This window comes from Pelophylax lessonae, assembly GCF_965119305.1.
Source record: "Pelophylax lessonae genome assembly, chromosome: 1".
NCBI classification, from domain to species: Eukaryota; Metazoa; Chordata; class Amphibia; order Anura; family Ranidae; genus Pelophylax; species Pelophylax lessonae.
This window is the reverse complement of record NC_138768.1, coordinates 186,306,273-186,330,944: the sequence shown is the minus strand read 5'-3', so window position 1 is coordinate 186,330,944 and position 24,672 is coordinate 186,306,273. Positions and strand designations below refer to the sequence as shown.

At 43.9% G+C, this 24,672-nt stretch overlaps 1 protein-coding gene across 2 annotated transcripts in view; it reads right to left on the bottom strand.

Annotated features, from left to right (window-relative positions):
• Positions 1–24,672, bottom strand: part of AP3S1 (adaptor related protein complex 3 subunit sigma 1) — a 120,407-nt gene that overhangs the window by 54,486 nt on the left and 41,249 nt on the right. For both annotated transcript variants that reach the window (XM_082243017.1, XM_082243018.1), the window contains exon 4: positions 11,704–11,775. In XM_082243017.1, the coding sequence (XP_082099143.1) occupies positions 11,704–11,775 (72 nt within the window). The remainder of the gene's footprint in view (positions 1–11,703; positions 11,776–24,672) is intronic.

Sequence of the window (24,672 nt, the reverse complement as noted above, 5' to 3'; positions counted from 1 at the left end):
TTGAATTTGCCAAGCCATGTTCTGATCAGGGTACATTCATTCTACTTCCAAAACAAGCCAACACCCATTTGGGAAATTCTCTAATTATTTAGGTTAGAACAAGAGATATAACTACATCCATGAAAAAAAGTCACATTTCTGTGGCACTGTACAAGCAATATTCTGCAGTCCTATAAATAAGCTTCCTTTTACTTGTGGAATATAAACAAGGGGGTCTGGTCAGAAAACATAGATCAAGGCATAGTTGGTGTGTTTGAGATATTTCACATCCACAGCTGGAAGGTGGAAGGAAATCAGTCAGCAAAAAAGAGCAACATCGGCAGCGAAACACCTCAGCTATACAAATCATATTTCATCTGCAAGTATGGTGGAAAGTGAACAGATCTTCATATGCAGCTTACACAAACTTTCCTATAAAGTGTCATTATGAGCCATTTCTTTTTCCAGGAAATTCTACTCAACACAGACCATGAAAAAACCCCTTCTGGGATCCATCAACATTGATTCTACCTGAAATAGAAAAAGGACTCTGGAACAGATTTAATAAAACAGGGCAGCTGTCTACAGTAAACAATTAGATATATTTATCAGTCTCAAACCTGCATGGGGAAAATGAGTAGTGCGTTTATTCCCCAATACAGAGAAATATGGAATTGAGATCCATGAAGCCAGAACCTTACCCAATCTGCCATTCTAAAAATAAACAATGCTATTAACAAATGTGCATGTTCATTTTTCTTATTCCCATACAAAACCCACAAATTCTAATTGCATTCCGATAGTCTATATCAGTGATGGCGAACCTTGGCACCCCAGATGTTTCTGAACTACATTTCCCATGATGCTAGACTACACTGCAGAGTGCATGTGCATCATGGGAAATGTAGTTCCAAAACATCTGGGGTGCCTAGGTTCGCCATCACTGGTCTATATAATCATTCATTCTAAAAGTTCTAACAGTCTTCACTCTTTGCTTCTGGTCTTTTAAAAAATAAAATTTTAGTTTTCTTTCATTTTTCAAAAACTTGTAGCAACAAATGAGAGCAGCAAAATACTCGCCATGCACTTAGCAAATACTGGGAGTGTCTACTTTACAAAAAGAGGGTATTTGGGGGTGTTTGTACTATCCTGGCATTTCACCGCTTCTAAAAACATTACATGTATGGTCAGCACTACGAGTTTCTGCCACACTCCAAATGTTGGACATGCATATAAATGTTTTTTTTCCGTTAAGCCCAAGAACATAACCGTTCCTCTCTTCACATCGATCAATGCGGATGAAGAAATCTCTGCCAGAAAAAGTACATGCCGAAGTATAGGAGCTACTGTCGCTGACGACCCCCATGCTTCTAATGCCGGGCATACCCATTTTTTTTTTACATGCAGATGGAGACATTTCTCCCAGCAGAGCTGCAAGCACTGACATGTATTCTGAGAGCAGCACCCTGCTGCTGTTAGAATACACAGATCAGTGCTGCAGCTTATTGGTTTCCCTGCAAAGCAAAACAACACTTAACAATAAACACACAGTAACAATTTATTAACTCAATAAAAACAACTTTTTTTTTTTCCAACTGAATTTTTTTTTTTTACATTTTCATTTGTTTACTTTTTTACATTTTTTGTAACCCAACTTTTCAGAACCATGTTTCCAGCCTTTGATTTTAGGGTCTCTCAAAATGTGATAGTCAGAAAAAGGGTCTAACATCTTTAGAGAATTGTGTCCCATGCTGTAAGCTGAACTGTGCCGTACTGTACCATAGACTAATAGTACACTACTGTGTGGTAGCGATGGAAGCAGTCCTTGATGCATAGGTCAGGTTTGACAAGATGGGGAAAAAAAAAAAAAAAACAGATGTCCCACCTTATTCCACAATTAAGACACAGAAATTACATCTTTTGTGTTGGGGTAGGTTGAAAGAAACTGGAAAATGCCTCTTATGCAGCCAGCTCACTGCATCTGTATTTGGGCTTTGGGCCACAGCGCCTTCTGGATACAAAAGTCGACTAAAACTAAAGCTGACAAAATAAACAGCTAATAAAGTAAGAAAAAAACTGACATTTTCAAAGAAAATCAAAGAAAAGATTAGATAGGCTGAGACTGTAGCCCCAGCACAGGGAAGCCTAACTACTCCTGACGCTAGGCAGATTAAAACTGAGTTGGGAGTGATCACTGCAGGGGGGTATTGACCAGATGGGACAGCCCCCATGGGTGTGTATATGCAAATGCCTTTTGTTTTTGACTAAGTCTATATGCCTAGCTACTCCTGCGGTGCGGAAGTCAATACCCAACAGTGATGACTTAGAGGAGGCGGCGACTGTCGGAGGACGTAAGAGAAATGGCTATTTTTTTTTTAAGTTGTTTTTTCACAATTTCTTGGGAAAAAAAAAATAAAAAAAATTATTATATATATATATATATTTTTTTTTACATACGGTCACCTGTGCAGTACAGCGTCATCATACGACTGGTGTGGTGGTGAATGTAACATGTTCCCAAAGGTTAACTTATCCTTTAAGGGCTGCTTCACACTAGTGCAATTTCAGATGTGACTTTGCACAGAATCGCACGACAAGGGAAATCACGTTACTTTCAATTAATCTGTTTACATCAATGCGACTCAGCATGGAGTGATATAAAAAAAGGTTCCTGTATTTAATCGGTGCGATTCCAGTGCAATTTTGGACACAATGATTATACAAACCTTTATCAAAGTTACATCCAAGTAGCACTATATAAAATCACACTGAAAGTAGGATCAAAAGCGTACTGCAACTGGGTGAACCTAGCCTAATTTTCCCAGCTTCTTGCAATGGAAACCATAAAGCACTAGGAGGTTTTCCTGTGGCTGCAATTTTGCAAAAGGTGGGGGGACCTTTTCCATAGGTACAGAAGCCCATTCAAATAAATATGCTGCTATGCCTGTGCAAACACATCATCTGCAAAACTGCCACAGTGTGAACTTAGCTTAGCGCAGTTTCCTCTGTTGGCATAGCAACAATGCTGAATTGCTCCTGAATTGACAGTAGAGTTGCCACTCTCACGAAGGCTGTGCACTACAGTAGGATAAAATATGTTCCAGGGCCTGTGGCTATCACTGCTGATTCATAAGCCTGTAGCTTGTGAATCAGCACCTAGCCACATCTACCACTGTCTCTGATGCGGTCTCACACTGAGTTGCGGTGTCTGAGGGGGAACATGTGAGACATAAATAAAATTGGATTTTTGACTTACCGTGAAATCCTTTTCTCTTAAGCTCATTGACAGACGCAGACTTCTTGATTAATATCAGTAGGGATATACTGCCCCCTACAGGAGTAGGACACTAGGCAGGAAAAAAGTTCTGGCCACACCTTATGGGCAGTTCCAGGGGGTATATCCTCTCTCTCCCTGCTACAGGATGTCAGTTATGTAACAAAGCAGTGTCAGAGAATTCAACCCAAACCAACTCAAAAATAGAGGGGCGGGTCCAGCGTCTGTCAATGAGCTTGAGAAAAGGATTTTACGGTAAGTCAAAAATCCAATTTTCTCTGTCGCTCATTGACAGACGCAGACTTCTTGATTAATATCAGTAGGGACGTCCCAAAGCAGTGCCACAAATGAGGGGTGGGATAACAGAAATAAAAATCCAATCCAGAAGGCCCAACCGGAGCCAACCAGAAGCATCAAGGACTCATCGAACAAAAGGATGAGACCCAACTGAAAAAACCAATAAACCCCCGAGGTAGACCAACGGTCCCCTCAAACAGCAGCCTGCAGAACCTTGCGGCCAAAAGAGGCATCCGCCGATGCCAGCACATCAACTTTATAAAATTTTGTAAAGGTATGAACCGACGACCAGGTAGCCGCCTTGCAAACCTGAAGCACCGACGCCTGATGGCGGAAGGCCCAGGAAGCACTAAGAGCCCGCGTGGAGTGCACCTTAACAGGGAATGGAGGAACCCGACCCTTAATAGAATAAGCCTGCACCACCGTCTGTCTGATCCATCTGGAGATAGTCACGGCAGACGCAGGCAACCCCTTTCTAGGGCCATCCGTGATCACAAGTGAATCAGCCTTACGAAAAGAGTCAGTAGTAGCCAAGTACACCCTGATCGCCCGAACCACATCCAAGGAGTGCAACGCAAACTCCCGAGGATGACTGGGCTTAGGACACAGGGAAGGCAATACAATATCTTCATTCAAATTAAACTCTGAAACCACCTTAGGAAGGAAGGATGGATTCGGACGAAGAACCACCTTATCCCTATGAACCACCAGATATGGGGAACGACAGGACAATGCGGCCAGTTTCGACACCCTGCGTGCAGAAGTGATAGCCACCAAAAAAGCCACCTTCTGGGATAAGGTAAGCAAGGGAATCTCCCTAATATTTTCAAAGGGAGGTTTCTGGAGAACCGACAACACCAAATTAAGATCCCAGGGCGGCAAGGGCGTGCGCACCGGAGGAGCCAGGTGCCGCACCCCCTGGATGAAATTCCGCACCAAAGAATGAGTAGCCAGTGGCCTCTGGAAGAAGATCGCCAATGCTGAAACCTGACCCTTGATAGTGCTCAAGGCCAGCTTCAGCTCAACCCCCCGTTGCAGGAAGGCCAATATCCGAGCCACCGAGTAAGAACGTGGAGGAAACCCAAGGGATTCACACCACGCGATATAAGACTTCCATGTGCGATGATAGACCTTTCTGGAAGTCGCTTTCCTCGCTTTAAACAGAGTAGGGATAACTGAAGCAGACAAACCCCTGTCCTTCAACACCTGGCTCTCAACAGCAAAGCCGTCAAAGCCAGCGATCGTAAAGCAGGATGGACGATCGGTCCCTGAGACTGCAGATCCTCCCTGAGAGGAAGTCGCCAAGGAGCGTCTGCGACCAGCCTGACCACGACGGCATATCAGGCCCGATGAGGCAAATCCGGAGTCACAAGGATGACTGGAATTCCCTCCGCCTCTATTCTGTGAAGAAGTTTCGGTGACAACTTGAGAGGAGGAAAGGCATACAGCAGCTGGTACTGCCCCCACAGAGTATTCAGTGCGTCTGCGGCGTCCGCCAGAGGATCGCGGGCGCGGGCTACAACCCTCTGCACCTTTCTGTTGCGCTGAGATGCCAACAGATCCACGTCCGGGGTGCCCCAATGAAGGCACAACTGGTGAAACACCTCTGTCTGAAGAGGCCATTCCCCTTGATCCAGGGTTTGACGGCTGAGAAAGTCCGCCTCCCAGAACGTAAACTGCAGAAAGAGCCGGAACAAACTGTTCCGCCCAAAACCTGCAGGCCACTTCCACGGCCGCCAGAACTCTTGGTGTCCCCTTGATGATTGACATAGGCCACGGCCGTGGCATTGTCCGACTGAATCCGAACCGAGCAGCCCTGAAGATGCTCGGTCCGGTGAACCAGGCAAAACCTGATCGCTTTCAGTTCCAACACATTTATCGATAACCTGGATACTCGGAAAAAAGGGCTTCCCCTGACTGAGCATTGGAGACCGAGGCCCCCAAACCAGAAACTACCTGGTCCGCTCGCTCAGCCGGATCCAACTGTCCAGGGAATCGGAATTTCAGTTCCATTTGAGAAGAATCTCCTTTTGGAGAGTCCGCGTATGACACTGAGCCTGCGGAGACTCCGCACAGAAGAGGAGGTCGTCCAGGTAACCCAGGACCGATATGCCCCACTGCCGCAACAACGCCAGGACTAGGGCCCAAACTTTTGTGAAGACCCGGAAAGCAGAGGCGAGACCAAAGGGTAACGCCACAAACTGATAATGGTCCGCTCCCACCGCAAAGCGCAGATACCGCTGGTGTCCTGCGTAAATGGGAACGTGAAGATAGGCACCCTCTATTTGCATCCAGTGCTGCACTGCCTCAAACAGAGCCATTAGGCGATTCGGGGACAGTCGCATATTGGAAGGGAAGAACCGCACCTGTAGAAGCGATCGCAACTCGATCTTGTGCTCCGACCGTATGACCTCGTGAACCCATTTGTCTTGAATACTGTAGAGCCACGGGTCCGGGAACCGGCGAAGACATCCCCCCCACCCTTGATCTGGGTGAGGGCGCACCTTCAGGCTGAAGCGGTCTTATCCTCAGGTCTGGAAGGACCGGATTTTTGCTTACCAGACCAGGGTCTCTTGAAACCCCCCCGGGGGGGGCTTTGGAGGACTTTGCCTTATCGCCCGCCCCGGAGGAGCGAGAAAATTTCTTGTGAGCTGTAAAGGAAGGTCCCTGTCTGCGACGAGGTTCCTTATCTTTATTAGCCTGTGGTAGAAAGTTGCTCTTGCCCCCAGTGAGATCCTTAATAATCTCATCCAAGGTAGCACCAAACAGGCGATCCCCCTGAAAGGGGAGATCAGTCAATGCTTTTTTGGAAGCCTGATCCGCCGACCAGCACTTTAACCATAGCATTCGCCGGAGGACCACCGCCAAAAAGGGGACCCCCGCGTTCCTACCCACGGATCGATCGGTGGATGGACCTGAAGGCACAGGTAGTAACCCCCCCCCCCGCACGATCGTTTAGGGCAACACCAGCGGCGCACCCCACCGCCCCCATATGCGGTCTGTAACCCAGATTGAAGGAGGGGGCAGATAGGTGGGGGGTGCATAACAGGACAGAGGGGAACCCGGGATCATGAGGGTCCGACCATCCCAGGGAGGGGCCCGCGTCCACCCCAAAACCCGTCAGGGGGAGAGGGGGAACATTCTACTCACCATACCGGAACAGGCGGGCGCCAACTCCTGACAGAACCCCTCTCCCCCGAGGTGGGGGGGCTGTCGGCCAACACGGACGCCGCGACTCAGATTCAGACTGGTCGTAGGCGACCTGGCGAGACGTTTAACTCGCGGGGCCAGTCCCCGTCCAGCGGGACTATGTCGCGGCCGACCCAGCGCGGAGCTAGGGCCTGCACGCGCTCGTAGGCCGGCTGGGGTGACCACCGGATCTCAACATCCAGCCCGTCGCCCAGATCCAGCATAATTGCTTGAAGATCTCACAGGAACAAACTGGAGAAAAAAAGCTAACTAAAAAAGATTTATCTAAAAAAAGCTTGCCAGGACCAGAGATCCCAGCAAGGAACTTAGGTCCTTACTCCTGACTAGGCAGAAAAAAAAAACTGACATCCTGTAGCAGGGAGAGAGAGGATATACCCCCTGGGACTGCACATAAGGTGTGGCCAGAACTTTTTTTCCTGCCTAGTGTCCTACTCCTGTAGGGGGCAGTATATCCCTACTGATATTAATCAAGAAGTCTGCGTCTGTCAATGAGCGACAGAGAAAGGAGGATTTCCTTCAGTCAGGGAAGGTTTTCTTTACTTTGAGACTTGTGTATCACATAGCAACTGAATTTGGTACTTGTTTAGACTGTCATAAAGGAGCCTTTAGTGGTTAAGGCATTGTAAACTTTCAATATTTTTAATGTTTTAACTAGGTATGAGCCTAGGTTCACATCTATGCAGGTGTGCGAATGTGTGTAAATCTCGCGCATTCCCGCACACAAAACACAGTGCTTTACCACTTGCAGTCTTGACCAATTCTGACATTTCTCTCACACATGTAAAAAACATTTTTTTTTTTGCTGGAAAACTATTTAGAAACCCCAAACATTTTATATACAGTAAACCCCCGCTCCATCACGGTTCCTATTTTGCGGTCCTGGTATATTGAGTTTTTTTTTGTAATGTTATTTTACTATATAAATCATTAAAAATGAAATATTTTTGTGTTTTCCATAGCTCTTGCTATGTCTCTCAGTATCTTTTAGGTGTTTAAATGAGTTTCTATTGTTTTAAAAGTGTGTTTAAAGACCTTAAAATGCTTTTACACGTACAGTGACAGTAAAAAAAAACATGCCTACAATGCGTTTTAATAGGGTTTTTCTATTTCGCGGATTTTCACTATTCGCGGCTGGGTCCGGAACGTAACCCCCGCAATGGAGGGGGGTTACTGTATATATATTATATATATATATATATATATATATATATATATATATATATATATGCTTTTTTTAAAGCAGAGGCCTATTTGCTATTTGCATATTTTTATGTCACTCAATTTTTGCAAAATGGATATTCAAACAATTTTTTCAATTTTTTTTGGAAAAAATACTGGATTTTTGACTTAAAATCCTTTTCTCTTAACCTCTTCAATACTGGGCACTTTCACCCCCCTTCTGCTCAGGCCAATTTGCAGCTTTTAGCGCTGTTGCATTTTGAATGACAATCATGCAACACTGTACCTAAACCAAATTTATGTCATTTTTCCCCACAAATAGAGCTTTCTTTTGGTGGTATTTGATCACTGCAAGTTTTTTTTCTTTTTTGATAAATAAAAAAGACTGAAAAGTTTGAAAAAAAATAAAAAAAAAAAAAAAAGTTTTTTTGTTTATGTTATACAATTTTGTAAATATATAAATTTTTTTTCCTGCAATGATGAGCACGGATGAGGCTGCACTGATGGGGTGGCACTGATGGGGTGGCACTGATATGTGGCACTGATATGCAGCATTGGTGGGCACATATAGGCGGCATTGATGGGCACTGATAGGCGGCACTGGTGGGCAATAATGGGCACTACTGATAGATGGCAATGATGGGCACTGGTGGGCAGCACTGATGGGCTCCCTGAGCCCTGATTGCCATCCCTGGTGGCCATGGCGGGCATTCCTGGGGTCATGGGTGGGCATCCCAGGGGGTTCTAGTAGCACCCCCCCCCCCCCCCCCAAGGGTCTGCACTGGTCATCAATGCTCTAATTAGGCTCTTTACCGAGGTCGGAGATGCGGTGTGTCATCACCGATCTGCGTGCCCCCCGGGGGATGCGCAGAGTGCATTATTTTGCCATCGTCATATGACGTCCGGTCAGGATAATGCAACCACCTTCCCGCCATTATTTGCCTATAGAGCGGGCGGGAAGTGGTCAAGTTCATTGACGGATGCAATTCTCTCTGATCCATATCAGTAGGGTTATACTCCTGTAGGGGGCAGCATAACCCTACTGATATGGATCAGAGAGAACTGCGTCCATCAATAAATAGAGAAATACACTTTAATTTGTTTTAAATGCACAGAAACACAATAGAATACTCAGTTGTTTTGTAAAATATAAAAGATGTTACGTCAAGTATAAACAGATACAGCACTTCGTTATGGCAACTAAAAATCTCCATATGCAATGCTTTAAAATCCTTTACAGGTTACCAGTTTAGAGTTACACAGGAGTTCTGGTGCTACAATTATTGCGCTCACTCTGACATTCGCAGCGATAACATGCACATTCGCTCGTGAGAACGGATCACTTTTTTTTTTTGTTATTTTATTACTTTTTCTTATTTACATTTTTTTTTTTGGATCAACTTTATTAACAACATTCCTTGTAATAGCATGGGCCATGACAGGTCCACTTTAAGGAGAGATCTGGGATCTATTAGACAAATGGGAAGTGATTAACCACTTCTGGGCTGGAAGGATTTGTCCCCCTTAATGACCAGGCCATTTTTTGCGTTTCGGCACTGTGTTACTTTAAAACGGACAATTGTGAGGTTGTGCGACACTGTACCTAAATAAAATTGATGTCCTTTTTTCACCACAAATAGAGCTTTCTCTTGGTGGTATTTGATCACCTGATTTTTATTTTTTGCGCAATAAACAAAAAATGTGTGACAATTCTGAAAAAAAAAAAAAATATATATATAAATATATATATATAAAAATACATTCTGCTAGATGACATAACCAAAAAAAAAAAAAAAAAATTAAAAATCAATTTTTTAACATTTTAGCCCAATTTGTTTTCTGCTACATACTTGTGGTAAAAAATGGCAATAAACGTATTTTGATTGGCTTGCGCCAAAGTTATCGCGTCTACTAACTACGGGAAAGATTTATGTCGTTTTTTTTTTTTTTTTTTTTTACTAGTAATGGCAGGAATCTGCAATTTTTAGCGGGACTGCGCCATTGCAGCAGACAGATCGGACCCCTAACTGACATTTATGACACTTTTGGGGGGACCAGGGACATTACTACAGTAATCAGTGCTAAAAATATGCACTGTTACTGTAATAATGACACTGACAGGGAAGGGTCATCACAGTGGGTGATCAAGGGGTTAAATGTAAGCCTAGGGGAGTTGTTCTAACTGTGGGGGGGATGGGCTTTTGAAATGATCAGAGACCTGTGATCCTATATAGAAGGATCACAGGTGCTCTGTGATCATTCCAGAGAGAAGAACGGTCAGCTGTGTTTACAATAGCTGACCGCTCTTCTCGTAGCGGGGAGCAATCGTGGGTGGCCGGCGGCACGTGCTCGCCCCCTAGCAGCAGGTGCATGACCGATGTAGAGCTAAAACTGCGGCGGGCGGTCCTTAAGTGGTTAAAGAAAACACGTGGTATGGCACCCCCATTCACTGAAATACATGGTGTGGACTTCTCCAAATAGAAAGGCATTATGCAAATAGGGTCAAGGTAGATTAAGGCAGTGGTCCTCAACCCTGGTCCTCAGGGCCCACTAACAGGCCAGGTTTGCAAGATAACTGAAATACATCCCAGGTGATATAATTTGCTGCTTAGTGATTGCAGTACTCTAGTCTGCATCTCCCCAAGGTAATACTTAAAATCTGGCCTGTTAGTGGGCCCTGAGGACCGGAGTTGAGGACCACTGGATTAAGGGATGTAGCCTACAGAAATCCCTCAGCTAGCTACTTTGCCCCTATTTGGCAAAAGGGACAATTTCCTGTTCCTGTCACAGTGTCCAATTCAAGCCATGCTCCCCACCCCCTCTTCTGTGTAGCATTATAAATGTTGTAGTGCTAATGTGATAAAACACTGCTTTAGTGAGCTGTGCGTCTTTAAATGCTTTGCTTGTGTCTGTTAGATCTAAATTACTGTGTAGCCCTTACCTGCACCCAGGGCTGCCATCAGGGGGGTACAGCCCATACACATGTAGGGGGCCTGGGGCTCTGAGGGGCTCAGCCACACAGACCCCAACAAACCAGATTGAGTTGTTGCTGTAGTAACTAGCAATTGCTAAAGCAGGGTGGCCGCAGAGTAAGCCGATACAGCTAAAGGGATGTCTCTTTGCTGGATTGGGCTCTTTGCTGACTATTTGAGGCCATCTCTTTGCTGGATTGGGATGTCTCTTTGCTGAATATTCGGGGCTGTATCTTTGCTGGATTGGATTCATTTTCATATATTAAGTTATAAGAGTGTTAAAATAAAAGTGTGTGCACTGAAGGACTCGGTGTACACTGAAGGACTGAAATGGGACGGCCAGTGGGCGGATTAGGTGGGACGGCCAGAGGGCGGGCCCTGGGGAATATTGGTTGTCAGGCCCGGAACGGCCCAGGCCTAAAGCTGTGTAAGGGGCCCCAAAATTTCTGATGGCTGCCCTGCCTGCACCAGTACTAGACTTAGACCCTCAGGGATTGTGGTATATGTAGTTTATTTACAAGAAGCGTCAGGTCTTACAAAACACACAGGGGTCATGCATTTGCCTATGCAGTATCATGCAAATACCTTATGTTTCAACTCAAAAAGAAATTGTTGTTACAGGAATGTGAAGATTTACTTCTAGGGTGCATGTACAGGGCAACAAATGATACCATGAAACTGCATGATCAATGCACATCTTGCAGGGGAAAAAGACCAGGCGGCGCTGTTAAGGAATGTTTACCATGCCTTTACAGATAATACCTTACAATGCAATATAGTCAAATACATTACCTTATCTACATGGAAGATTAAATCAAGCTCACAGACGTTTTCAAAACATTTGTCCAGGGTTTCCACAAAAACCTGGAATACAAAAATGCAATCTGATAAATCTGCTGGAATTATGTGAAATTGTTATGATTTAGATTACCACTTAAAATACTGCTTTATATTGCTACTTACTAAAGGCAAAACTTTTTCCCCCATTTTGGAAAGAGTAAGGGAGGGTTTTAACCCCTTATTTTTTTTTTTTTTTGGCCATTCCTGTCCAATAGTCAAAACAGGCAGTGAGATGAATCCATGCAAATTACCTTTCTGGGAACAACCCATGTAACTTTGGGATGCTTTTACTTTCCAATGATAATGGTAAACAGGAAAAATAGAGAGCGTAAGGCCCCTTCCACATGAGCGGACCGTTGGGTCCGCCTGTCAGTTTTTCAGGCAGACCCAATCCGACCATCTATTGCCCTGTATGGAGCAGTGGTTGTCAAACACCCACCAACATCCGATCCAAACCTATCCGCTAAAAAAGTAGATGGATGGGGATCAATTCCGCATAAGTCTAACAGATTGGATGGCCGTGTAAACAGACAGGCAGTTTACATCTGACCATCCATAGAGGAAAGCAGGCTGTGTGGATCGGACGTGGACATGGATCGGACATGGATAAGCCATCCCAGAAAAAAACATATAAAAGACTGAGTAGCCAAGGAGGTGTTCTCAAGCCAGACTAAATTAGTCGGCGAGAATCAAATTGGACACGTACCACACGGTCAGGTGGGACCGGGAACCTAGCGCAACCTTGAAGGCATAGATAAAAAATGGATAAGCCATCCGCCTGCTTAGCGGGGATCAGCGGACAGATTCCCCGGTGAGCCGGTGGAGTTTATCCCATGTGAAAGGGTCCTTAGGCCTGGTGCACCCTATTCATTATTTTTTTTTTTTCCCTTCAACCCAGTAGGCTAAACTATATACTGAAGAGCTCAGGAGGAGCCTTTGTACTATTTAAATTTAGTACAGCGATGTCCCCAGTGATCTATTGTGTTCCGACAGGGGGGATGGCCCTCCCACCAGAACACTCCAGTCAACACAGCCATTGGCTGAGAGCACTGATAGGGAGGCCATTGGTTGACCTTTTAAAGTCATGTCCCTTCTGTTGGACCGGCTCCTGTACACACGGGCCAAATGTTGGACAGTTTCTGTTGAACTGCCTGACATTCGGCCCATGTGTACTAGGCTTTAATCTCCCTAACAGGGGCACAGACTGCAATAAAAAAAATAAAATAATAATATTATTATTATTATTATTAAGTGTGCCAATTCCTCCCTGTTCTATCCAAAAGCTAAAAAAATGTTTTGCCTCTACTTAACTTTAGACATATTTAATGGTATTTCAATGTAAAGTATTAAGCCTTTGCAAACAAATATGACTAGATCTTACACTATGGCAAAGTTCCAATGTAAGCAGTTATAAAACAGAAATGAAATGGGAGGTATAGTCTTTAAAACACGGTTTTTGTGTGAGCAACTAGAAGGATAAAACTTATTTACCTTAACAACTCTCCAAATTCATTTCAAACCCGGTATGAATAATCTCCATTAAACCTGGTACCTCTGCTTTCTTAAAGTGATTGTCAATGAACAACTTGTAAACAACCCTGAGGAGGTAGCTGAGGAGATAATGTACATGGGCGGAGGATTGGACATTAAGGGATTATCATATACAGTGCCTTGCAAAAGTATTCACCTTGCCATTTTTCGCATTTTGTTGCCTCAACCTGGAATTAACATGGATGGTTTTAGGATTTGCATCATTTAATTTACAGAACATGCCCACAACTTTGAAGATTTTTTTTTTTGTGAAGCATACAAGAAATAGGACAAAATAACAGAAAAATCAATGTGCATAACTATTCACCCCCCTAAAGTTAATACTTTGTAGAGCCAACTTTTGCGGCAATCACAGCTCCAAGTCGCTTTGGCTAAAGGGCCATACACACTATAAGATTTTCTGAAGACATTTTCCTTCAGATTTACCTTTTCTATGTAGTGCAAGGGCCTGCCAGATTGCATACAAATTGAAAGTGTTTAGGTTTGACCTCATGTTATATGGTTTTGGTAAGTCTAAAGGAAAAAGTCTTCAGAAAATCTTATAGTGTGTATGGCCCATAAGTCTCTATGAGCTTGCCACATCTTACCACTGGGATATTTGCCCATTCCTCCTTGCAAAACTGCTCCAGCTCCTTCAAGTTGGATGGTTTGCGCTTGTGAACAGCAATCTAAAGTCCGACCACAGATTTTCTATTGGATTGAGGTCTGGGCTTTGACTAGGCCATTCCAACACATTTACATGTTTCCCCTTAAACCACTCAAGTGTTGCTTTAGCAGTGTGTTTGGGGTCATTGTCCTGCTGGAAGGTGAACCTCCATCCTAGCCTCAAATCACGCACAGAGTGGTACAGGTTTTGCTCAAGAATATCCCTGCATTTAGCGCCATCCATCTTTCCTTCAACTCTGCCCTGTTTCCCAGTCCCGGCTGCTGAAAAACATCCCCACAGCATGATGCTGCCACCACCATGTTTCACTGTGAGGAAGGTGTTATTTGGGTGATGTGATGTGTTGGGTTTGCGACAGACATAGCGTTTTCTTTGATGGCCGAAAAGTTCAATTTTAGTCTCATCAGACCGGAGCACCTTCCTCCATACATTTTGGGAGTCTCCCACATGCCTTTTCGCAAACTTAAAACATGCCATTTAGTTTTTTTGCTGAAAGTACTGGCTTTCTTCTGGCCACTCTGCCATAAAGCCCAACTCTATGGAGCGTACAGCTTATTGTTGTCCTATGTACAGATACTCCAGTCTCTGCTGTGGAACTCTGCAGCTTCTCCAGGGTTACCTTAGGTCTCTGTGCTGCCTCTCTGATTAATGCCCTCCTTATCTGATCCGTGAGTTTTGGTGGGCGGCCGTCTCTTGGCAGGTTTGCTGTTGTGACATGTTCTTTGCATTTGGTTATAATAGATTTGATGGTGCTCCTGGGGATCATCAAAGATTTGGATACTTTTTTTTTTTTAACCTCACCTTGACTTGTACTTCTCAACAACATTGTCCCTTACTTGTTTGGAGAGTTCCTTGGTCTTCATGGCAGTGTTTGGTTAGTGGTGCCTCTTGCTTAGGTGTTGCAGCCTCTGGGGCCTTTTGAAAAAAGGTGTGTATGTAATGACAGATCATGTGACACTTAAGATTGCACACAGGTGGACATCATTTCACTAATTATGTGACTTCTGAAGGTAATTGGTTGCACCAGAGCTTTTTATGGGCTTTATAACAAAGGGGGTGAATACATACGCACATGCCAATTTCCTGTTTTCTATTTCTAAAAAATTGTTTATGTATAGATTTTTCTCAATTCACTTCAACTTAGACTACTGTGTTCTGATCCATCACATAAAATTCAGATATCAAAACATTCAACTTAAGGCTGTAAGGTAACAAAATAGGTCAAAAGTCGAGGGGGTGAATACTTTTGCAAGGCACGGTATCTGCTGAGGAATGGGTGCTAAGGTGTTAATGTTTATATGCTGGGGACAGGCCACTGGGGACTAGGTGCTAAAAGATTAATGCTTATATATTGGGGACAGAATAGTTAAGGATTAATGCACACACAATGCATGCTCATTACAAACGGGTCAAAGCACACACAATGCAGACTCATCAAAGTGGAGTTCCACCCTAAAATTATACTTACCTCCATCTTCTCGCTCCGGGTCACCTGAAAAACAAATGGATAATCGCAATTTTTTTTTTTTTTTTTTTTTTTTTTTTTTTATTACTTACCTCGTTTAGAAGAAAATATACTTACCTTACTTCCTTCTTCCTCCCCTCGGCGGCCGCGGCGATTCGTCACTTCCTGGCATGCAATGACGTCAGTTCCAGTGCAGGCGCCGTCATACCTTGCAAAACAGCTTCTGGGACCTGTGTGTGTCCTAGAAGACGGGACCATTTAGAAAGCGCAGCGTGACTCGCGCATGCGCAGTAGGAAAATGGCTGTGAAGCCTAAAGGATTCACTGCCAGATTCCCTTACTTGCAATGCCGGCACCTGCACCCGAAGCCGATAGATGAATCGGCTTGGGGTACCGACATCATGAGATCCCTGGACAGGTAAGTGTCCTTGTATTAAAAAAAAAATAGATACAGTATTAGTAGATGCTGACATTTTATTTTATATTTTTCTACAGAATGGAACTCCCCTTTAAAAGGCAATGTGGTCACTGGCATACCATCAGTATCAATAGCTTGCTTCCATGGTGGCAAATAAAAGATTTACTTATTGATGGTGTTCTAGTGACCATTTAGCTTATGAACTTTGCTGATGGCCATCTTTGGTTGGAAGGAGTGCGCTGGAATACATCAGTGAATATACACATACTGTAGGTACGCACGTACGCACGCACACACGACAAGCAGATAGACAGAAAGCCACTATTTCACAACATTAAGCAACACTACACAGGCAGGGATATTAATCACATTCCTACCAGGCTTTTTCAGGTACTTTTTGTTTACAAGTTTAATATGGTTGTAAAATCAGAGGGTTTTTTTTTTTTAATCTTAATGCAGTCTGTGTGTGCAGCAGCCCCCCTCTTACCTGAGGTCCCTCTAGATCCAGCGATGTTGCAGGAGTGTCTCGGCTGCCCGGGGCTTCCCTCCTCATTGGCTGAGACAGCAGCAAGGCGCCGTTGGTTCCCGCTGCTGTCAAAGTCAGTGAGCCAATAGGGAGAGAAAGGGGCCGGGCCGTGGCTCCGTGTCTGAATGGACACACCAAGTTGTGGCTCGGCTTGGGTGCCCCAAGCACCCAAGCGGCTTGCTGTGGGGGCACTCAACAGGAGTAGGGACCAGGAGCACCAAAGGAGGAGCCAAGAAGAGGAGGATCAGAGCTGATCTGTGTAAAACCACTTCACAGAGAAGGTAAGTATAAGTTTTTTTTTTTTTTTTTTTTTAAATAACAAACACCACACACACACACACACGAGACATTACAATCAATATAAATCAGTATTTTTTGCAAGAAAATTACTTATAACCCCCAAAACATTATATATATATATTTTTTTTTTAGCAGAGACCCTAGGGAATAAAATGGAGATTGGAATTTTTCTAATGTAACATGGTATTTGCGAAGCAGTTTTGTAAAATGCTATTTTTTTTGGGAAAAACACTTTAATAAAACAATTTTAATAAAACAATTTAATAAATAAAAAAAAAAAAAAAAAAACACACAACAGTTACCCCAATTTATTTGTAGATCGTGAAAGAGGATTGTACGCCGAGTAAATAGATACCAAAAATGTCAGGTTTTAAAATTGTGCATGCTCATTGAATCGTGACAAACTACAGCACTTAAAAATCTCCATAGGCGACGCTTTAAAGGCCTATACAGATTACCTGTTTAGAGTTACAGAGGAGGTCAAGAGCTAGAATTATTGCTCTTGATCTAATGTTCCCGGCGATACCTCACATGTGTGGCTCGAATACCGTTTACATATGCGTGCACTAACCAAAGTACAAAAATTCAGCCTAGCGCTCACTTTGAAGGGGAAGACTGGCGTGCTGCTCTCCTCAGGCAGGGAACTCCAACATGGGTACATAGAAAAGAAAGGAAAAGGAGGCGCAAACACCTAGTGCATTACCCGAGGTCAATAATTGCAAATTTTTAATAAAAATGCCAAATGCATACTCACAGACGTAAAGATAAAATCATGTTACAAGCATCCACCATGTGTGAACTGGAACAAGTCCTTCAGATCATATATATTTGTGATCTGCATGTGGTAAGACCAGCTCTGAGGAAGGGGGCCTGACCCCCGAAACGCGTTAGCGGTCCTGACTGAAGGACTTGTTCCAGTTCACACATGGTGGATGCTTGTAACATGATTTTATCTTTACGTCTGTGAGTATGCATTTGGCATTTTTATTAAAAATTTGCAATTATTGACCACGGGTAATGCACTAGGTATATGCGTACGCTTCTGCACACATGCACAAAGGGATGGTGACGCTTAAAAAAAAAAAAGAAAAAAAAAAAGCTTAATATTTATTTTACACCATCCAATTAATTTTTTAATCACTTTTATTTCCACTACAAGGAAGGAATGTAAATATCCCTTGTAACAGAAGTATGACAGGTACTCTTTTTGGAGAGATCTGGGGTCAAAAAGATCACAAATCTTTTCTTTACCTTTAAAAGCAAAAGTTAAAAAAAAAAAAAAAAAGTCACCTGATGACCAAACAAAAGCATGGGATGACACCAGACCTCTGGATCTCTAATATTGGGTGATTAAAAACTTTGTTTGTCCCCAAGAGATACTCTCCTACATAATTTAACTTGAAATAGAAATACCAGATCCAAACCATTGACCTTTAGGACATCTGTCATCTGCCTTTGTTACCCTTCCCTCTCCCGTGCAGACCATGTTGGGCTGATTACTCAACTGTGGGGCTGAGACTCGTGACCATTTTGGGCTCTTTTGACCCCTTGTGGGTTTAGCGATGTGGGTCTTTAGTAGCAGGCAACAGCAAAAATCCTTGTATATTTATTTTAAAATGATGTGGTTTGATGCGGGTTTCCATATGTGTTGGGCGGCTCTATAGGAAAAGTCCTATGTTGTAACCGCTTACCCCTGAAGAAGAAATTTTCAGTTTGTGAAACGCATTGGGTTCATACCTCTGTTTTTAAACAGATGAATGTGGTTACTTCTGTAAATCCAGCAATTAGTATTATATAGAACCGCATTGATATTTTAGTGTATGTAAATGTCTTGTTTTTTTATATACATGTCAAAATATATTGTGCCAATTTTAAATTACACTGATATTTATGCCCTTGAAAATCCCATCAGAGGGGGTTCTGTTCATATAGTCCTTTGATCACCTATGGGAGCAGCCGGCCGCACTGTCTGATCGCTTCTCAGGCGAACTGGCAGACACGGTAAGCCCAGCGGGGGAGTTGTGTGTGCGGGACATCCCCTCCCCCCACTTCAGAAACCGATCCAGCAGCTTATGAGCCACTCAAACCAGTTTCATGAGAAAGCTGGCCTCCTGCAGAAAAAACAAAAAAAAAAAACAATATCTTCAGCCATAATCCCGGTAAACCACTTGAGAATCGCAATGTATGTATTTATATGTATTTTGGTCAGCAAGTGGTTAATGAATAATTAGGCATAATATACTGTACATTGCCTCGTCAGCCAAAGTTCTTGAAGGGAGCTGGCCTGTGGCAGTGATTTTTAAACTGCATTAGCTAGTGTTTTTTATTTTATAATCGCTACAGAGTTCAGCTTTAAGGATCATAACTAAGCAGCAACTTATTATACAAAGAAAGGCACCACCCAACAATAATTGCTTTCCCCATAAATTTATCTGACAAGGTTTCCTCCGAATAAATCTAAAGTGACATATTTAAGAGAACAATATGATTTCCTCGTCCTCGGCCCAGTACAGAGGAAGGTCCCTGGGTATGCAAACTCTCCATGAACCCAATGATATCATACATAGGGGAATACCAAAGGAATTTAAACCAGTTACAACACAATTTATGTTTACATACAAAATGTCGAGTGATCCCTTCACAACATATTCGTGATCAAATGCAACAATGGAAGTACATTAACCACATGGAGCTTTCACGCTGGTCAAAACCACAGCCTATTAAGTGGAAGCAGAAACTCTTACCTTTCTAGGGAGATTAGAACAGGTGGAGGCCGAAACAAGGCTCCAATATACAAGATCAAAAAACATCACTGATACGATTTAGTTTTAGAACATAATTTTTTAGGATCAGAGAAAAGAAAATTCTATTCCGTTAACATGGTGTTCACTGGGGATTTCATTACCAATGCGAGTTAAACTAAAACAAACAATGTGATTAATCACATTTTCTGAAAGCATAATAGATCCATCATGTGCTTGGAATTAAATTCATCATAACATAAAAACGTGATCCAAATTTGATTAAGACCAGATGTGAAACGGCACAAAATGCAACCAACAAAAATGAGCTGATGAATGGCAGTTTATCAGTGATGTGAAGTGCACAATATGGTGCAGACATGGCTTATGTTCAATAAGGTAATGTCACTCTGCTGTTCATTATGTAATGACAGTAAATTGGAAGTTTCAATGCAGCAACACACAGCTTTGTAAAACACAAACAGTATTTTAAAGTGGTTGTAAACCCTTATACAGTGCTCAGCATAAATTACACCCCTTTTGAAAAGTAAGATTTTAGTCAATCTCAATGAAACACAAGAACAATTTCCAAAGTTGGCAAAATGGAGTTTTATAGAACATTTGTTTAGCTCATTACATGAAAGTAAGGTTAAAACTAGAACTTGGATTACAAAATCTTCAGGTTTGACTCAAATTAGTTGATGCAAAAATGAATACACCCCACAGCAAAAGTTACTATATATAGCATTTTGTATGCCCTCCATAATAGGCAAGGACAGCACCAAGTCTTCTAGGTATGGAATGAAAAAGTTGGCGACATATTGCAAGATCTATCTTTTTCCATTCTTCAAGAACGACCTATTTTAGAACCTACATGCTGGATGGAGAGTGATGCTCAATTTGTCTCTTCAGAACTCCCAACGGGTGTTCAATTGGGTTCAGGTCATGAGACATACTTGGCCACTTAATCACCTTCACCCTGTTCTTCAGAAATGCAACAGTGGCCTTAGATGTGTGTTTTGGATCATTGGTCATGTTGGAAAAGTGCATGACGACCAAGGACACAGGGTGATGGTAGCATCTTCTATTTCAATATAAAGCAGTACATCTGTGAATTCATGATACCATCAATGAAATGCAGCCCCCCGACACCAACAGCACTCATAAGGAGAGAAAGAAGCGCCTCCAAGTGTAGTCTTTAAAACACATTTATTCAATAAAAAGTATGCACTCACAGCTGTAAGTAAGCAAATACATGTAAAAAGGGACCCTCCTGGGAACTCCAAGATAGGTAGGTGGGGGATAAAGTAATCCGATCCGGGCTGCCATCCTGCTGTGAAGGAGCGCGGCTGCCTGCCCCTCGGCAGCACGCATGCTCAGAAACGCGTTGCATCCCCAGTGACGTCAACGCACGACCGCTGACCAAGCCTCGTTCTCAATCGAAGGACTCCGAGCCTCGCTCTCGCTCCGTCCTCATTGCCGGCTACGGTGAAGAGGAGACTAGTCCCCGTGGGATGGCAGCACGGATTGGATGAGGGAGAGGGAAAGTATCAGGCAGATTTGTATATGTACAGTGAGGTCCCCTCAGCTCTATTGTGTGTACAGAGGAATCCTCCAGAAATGTGGCACTCCCCCCCCACCTCCACCTTCCTCACATACACCCAGAAAATGGCCTGCTCTGCTTCCCCACACGTCTTCCCAACAAGGCAGGGAGGGGCTCCCACACCTAGCCAGTTAAAGGTAAACTGTGCCCCCCAACTAATTGTAGGTGGTGCCCTTCCCTTAGCCATGGCAGGATGGGCTCAGTCTGCATTCCCACCTCCCCCAGGGGCTGGAGGAAGCAGTGACACACAGGCAGGCTGGAGCAGTGGGATGGGGAGTGGCTGACACATGAAATTCCGTGCAGAGCCCAGACCTGGTACACCATTTCCCCGCCTCACACACCGCTCAGCCGCAGACCCAGCACACTTACATGATGTCAGATGTGTGCTGGGTGACCGCAATGAGGAGGGCTGACAGTGGCAGAAGTCGAGCAGTGCTAAATATGGATGTGTCATTGATCCACCATTGTTCTTTCAGCCCAAAATTCTGCTCCCACACTGCCATTCTGGACTGATATCGAGAGCATGTGCAGAAATGCCGCAGGTCTCTGCCAGGTCTAGAAACCTGACAGTGGCCCATAGCGAGTGTCTTCATCAGGTCCCATATAGACTGACAGATGTGCTGAAAGTGGAGAGGAGGCAGCCGGTTCTGATTGGTCAGCGCCGTCCATGTGACGGTGCTGACCAATTAAAATGCCTCGTCGGTACACAGAGAATTATGGATAGGAGCCGCGGGGATTTCAAATCTCTGCATCAGCGAAGCGGCGTCTTGATGCCTGAAAGCAGATAGCTGAAATCCTAGGCGCACTGACTCAGTTTCTAGTCGTCAATGCGATGCCAGCGCGAAGAGCAATGGTGAGAGTGGGCATCCCTGCATCGTTCCACAGAACAAAGGAAAGGGCTCAGACAGGGAATCATGGATTCCGATTCTGGCCCTGGGCTTAGCATACAATTGTATCCATCAGATTAACTTATCCCCTAATCCAAATCTGCGAAGTACCACCCATAGATATTTCCCCTCCACGCTATCAAACGCTTTGGCCGCGTCTAGGGAGAATATAGCTCTAGTACCAGGATTGTCCACCGGAGTCTGGATATTTAAGAATAGTCTATGGATATTTAATGATGTAGAGTGGGTGGGTATAAACGCAAACTGATCCTGATGTACCAACCTAGCCACAACGCCCGCCAGCCTATTTGCCAGAACCTGAGCCAATAGCTTAACTTCTGAGTTGAGCAAAGATATAGGCCTATACGAGTCAGGATACAAGGGATCTTTGCCAGGCTTAGGTATCACCACAATAATAGCTTCATTCATTGATGCCGGTAACTGTCCTCTTTCCAGAGAATCATTTAGTGTTGCCAACAAGGCAGGGAGGAGCACCTCCCCATATTTCTTGTATACCTCTGCCAGCAATTCATCCGTACCCGGAGCCTTACTATTAGCCATTTGCGCCAATGCATGAGCCCCACACCCCAGATTCATGCTCCATAACCCTTGGGAGGGTGCATGGCTCTAAAAACTGAGCCAAGTCATCCTCCATAGGGGGACACGTTAGATGTATATAGATCCTGAAAAAAAAAAAAAAAAAAAAAAACAGAACACCCCTGGAATTCGCTCACGGTTTCTCACTGTCCTACCCTCAGAGTCCTGCACTGCCTCCACATGGGGAATACCCTGCTGTGCCTAGGCTATCACTGCTAGTAGGTTCCCCGTGTTTTCGCCCTCATGGAAATATCACTGCTGCATAAAAAAATCTTTTATTTTCAGCCGCGGATATAGACATCTGTCGGTATAAGGCTTGGGCCTCCAACCAACCTCTTTCCGAATCAGTCATGGGATTGTTAATATATCTCTCCTCCGCTCTAATGGCTTCCTGCATGACCCGGTTTTCCCAGTCTTTAGTTTTAGATTTGATAGTAGAGATTTAACGATTAGTCCCAGTAAGTGGGCATTCATGGTATCCCATACTACCCCGGGTCACACCGTGCCCTTATTAGAATCCAGAAATCCCTCTATAGCTATGGGTATGCTACTGTCCTCTGGAAAAAGCTGAAGCCAAAAAGGGGTTCACTTTCCACAATGAAGGTTTTCAGGTGTGCGAAATAACAATTTGAACCCTAAGAGTAGTTCAAGATATTCCGAGGTGCATATGCCACGCACTCAGTTCTCTGAAGTGCCAACATATTACCCAAACATATCAATTCTGGAAAGACATCTATAAGAAGCAGAACAACACGAAAAACATTGCACATGTGGATGTCTGTCGCCACACATCCCCAAGTCCTAGTTCTAGTATGAAGTTGGCAAACAGGTCGGGCCCCCTTGCTGACTCTGGCCAGTTGACCTAGATGAAAAAAGTATCTAAGAATTTATCCACAACATTATTGAAGTCCCCCAGTATCCATATAGGGACATTAGAATGCGGGGCTATAAATTGTGCCATACTGCTCAGACTGTCCAATGAGAAAGGCGGAGGGACATATGCATTCGCAATAATACACACCATTCCTTCCACTTTGCATAGTAAGAAAAAACACCAGCCTTGGTCATCAATTTGTGATTGCAACAACTGAAATGCCACAGAATTTGAAATTAAAATGCTAACTTCTCTGGAATAGGTAGTGTGGGTGGAGTGAAACTGGGAAGAGAATTTGTGGTTCTTAAGCACAGATAGTGAATCTTTATGCAGGGGAATCTCCTACACACTACAGCTGGGTTGTGTGCCCTCAAGGTACAGAATAGAACTACCCTTTTCACTGCATCACCGAAACCCCTAACATTCCAGGACACAAAGATCTACTTGTCAGCCATTGCAACAACACCAGATGTTATAGACAGGGCGGGCATAGGGCTGGGTAAGCATCTCACGAACATGTTCAAGCCTATCCACTTTAGTTATAGGGTCCGCTAGTCCTGCAAAGAGAGATCCAGCCCAGCTGGGTTAACATGAAAACGTCAAACTTCGGTCTCTGCAACAGGTCATAGCATGAGACACAAAAACACACACACACACACACACACACACACGTTCAAACATTCCCATATCCTCAACAGAATGGAGAAAATAGGAGAAGGTCATCCAGTCCACGTGGGACAAAGGGCTAAAGGGGGCCCCAAAGTCGTAATAAAGTTATAGTCTAAAGAAACTTGCAGTCCTAATTCTCAATAAGGAATAGGGCATATGCTTAAGTGTTCATGTAAAGCTCCCTTCCACCTTAAAAGCACCTTGCACAACAAAAAGAAGAGTACGTTTTTCAACTTTCATTAGGCATATAGTGAGAACATCAAGCTGCAGGAATGCTAGCCTTCCTCAGGGTATGCTCTACTTGATCCAACCAGTTGGAGGCATTGGCAGGGTTATCAAAAAAAGTGAGTTTTATCTTTGGCAGCAATCTGAAGTTTAGCTGGATAAAGCATTGCATAGGTGACATCATATTTCCGGAGAAGTTTCTTCATTTCAGTGAATTTCGCTCTGCGACGCTGAACCTCAGCCGAGAAGTCAGGGTAGTCATTAAATCTCCTTTGGTTCTAGCCTGGTACAGAACCCCATCTCTATCCTTAAAGTTCAGAAGCTTGTATTAAAATGGCCCAGGAGGTTCTCCAGGACGTCTCGGCCTAGGGGGGACCCTGTGAGCCCTTTCAATAGTAAGCA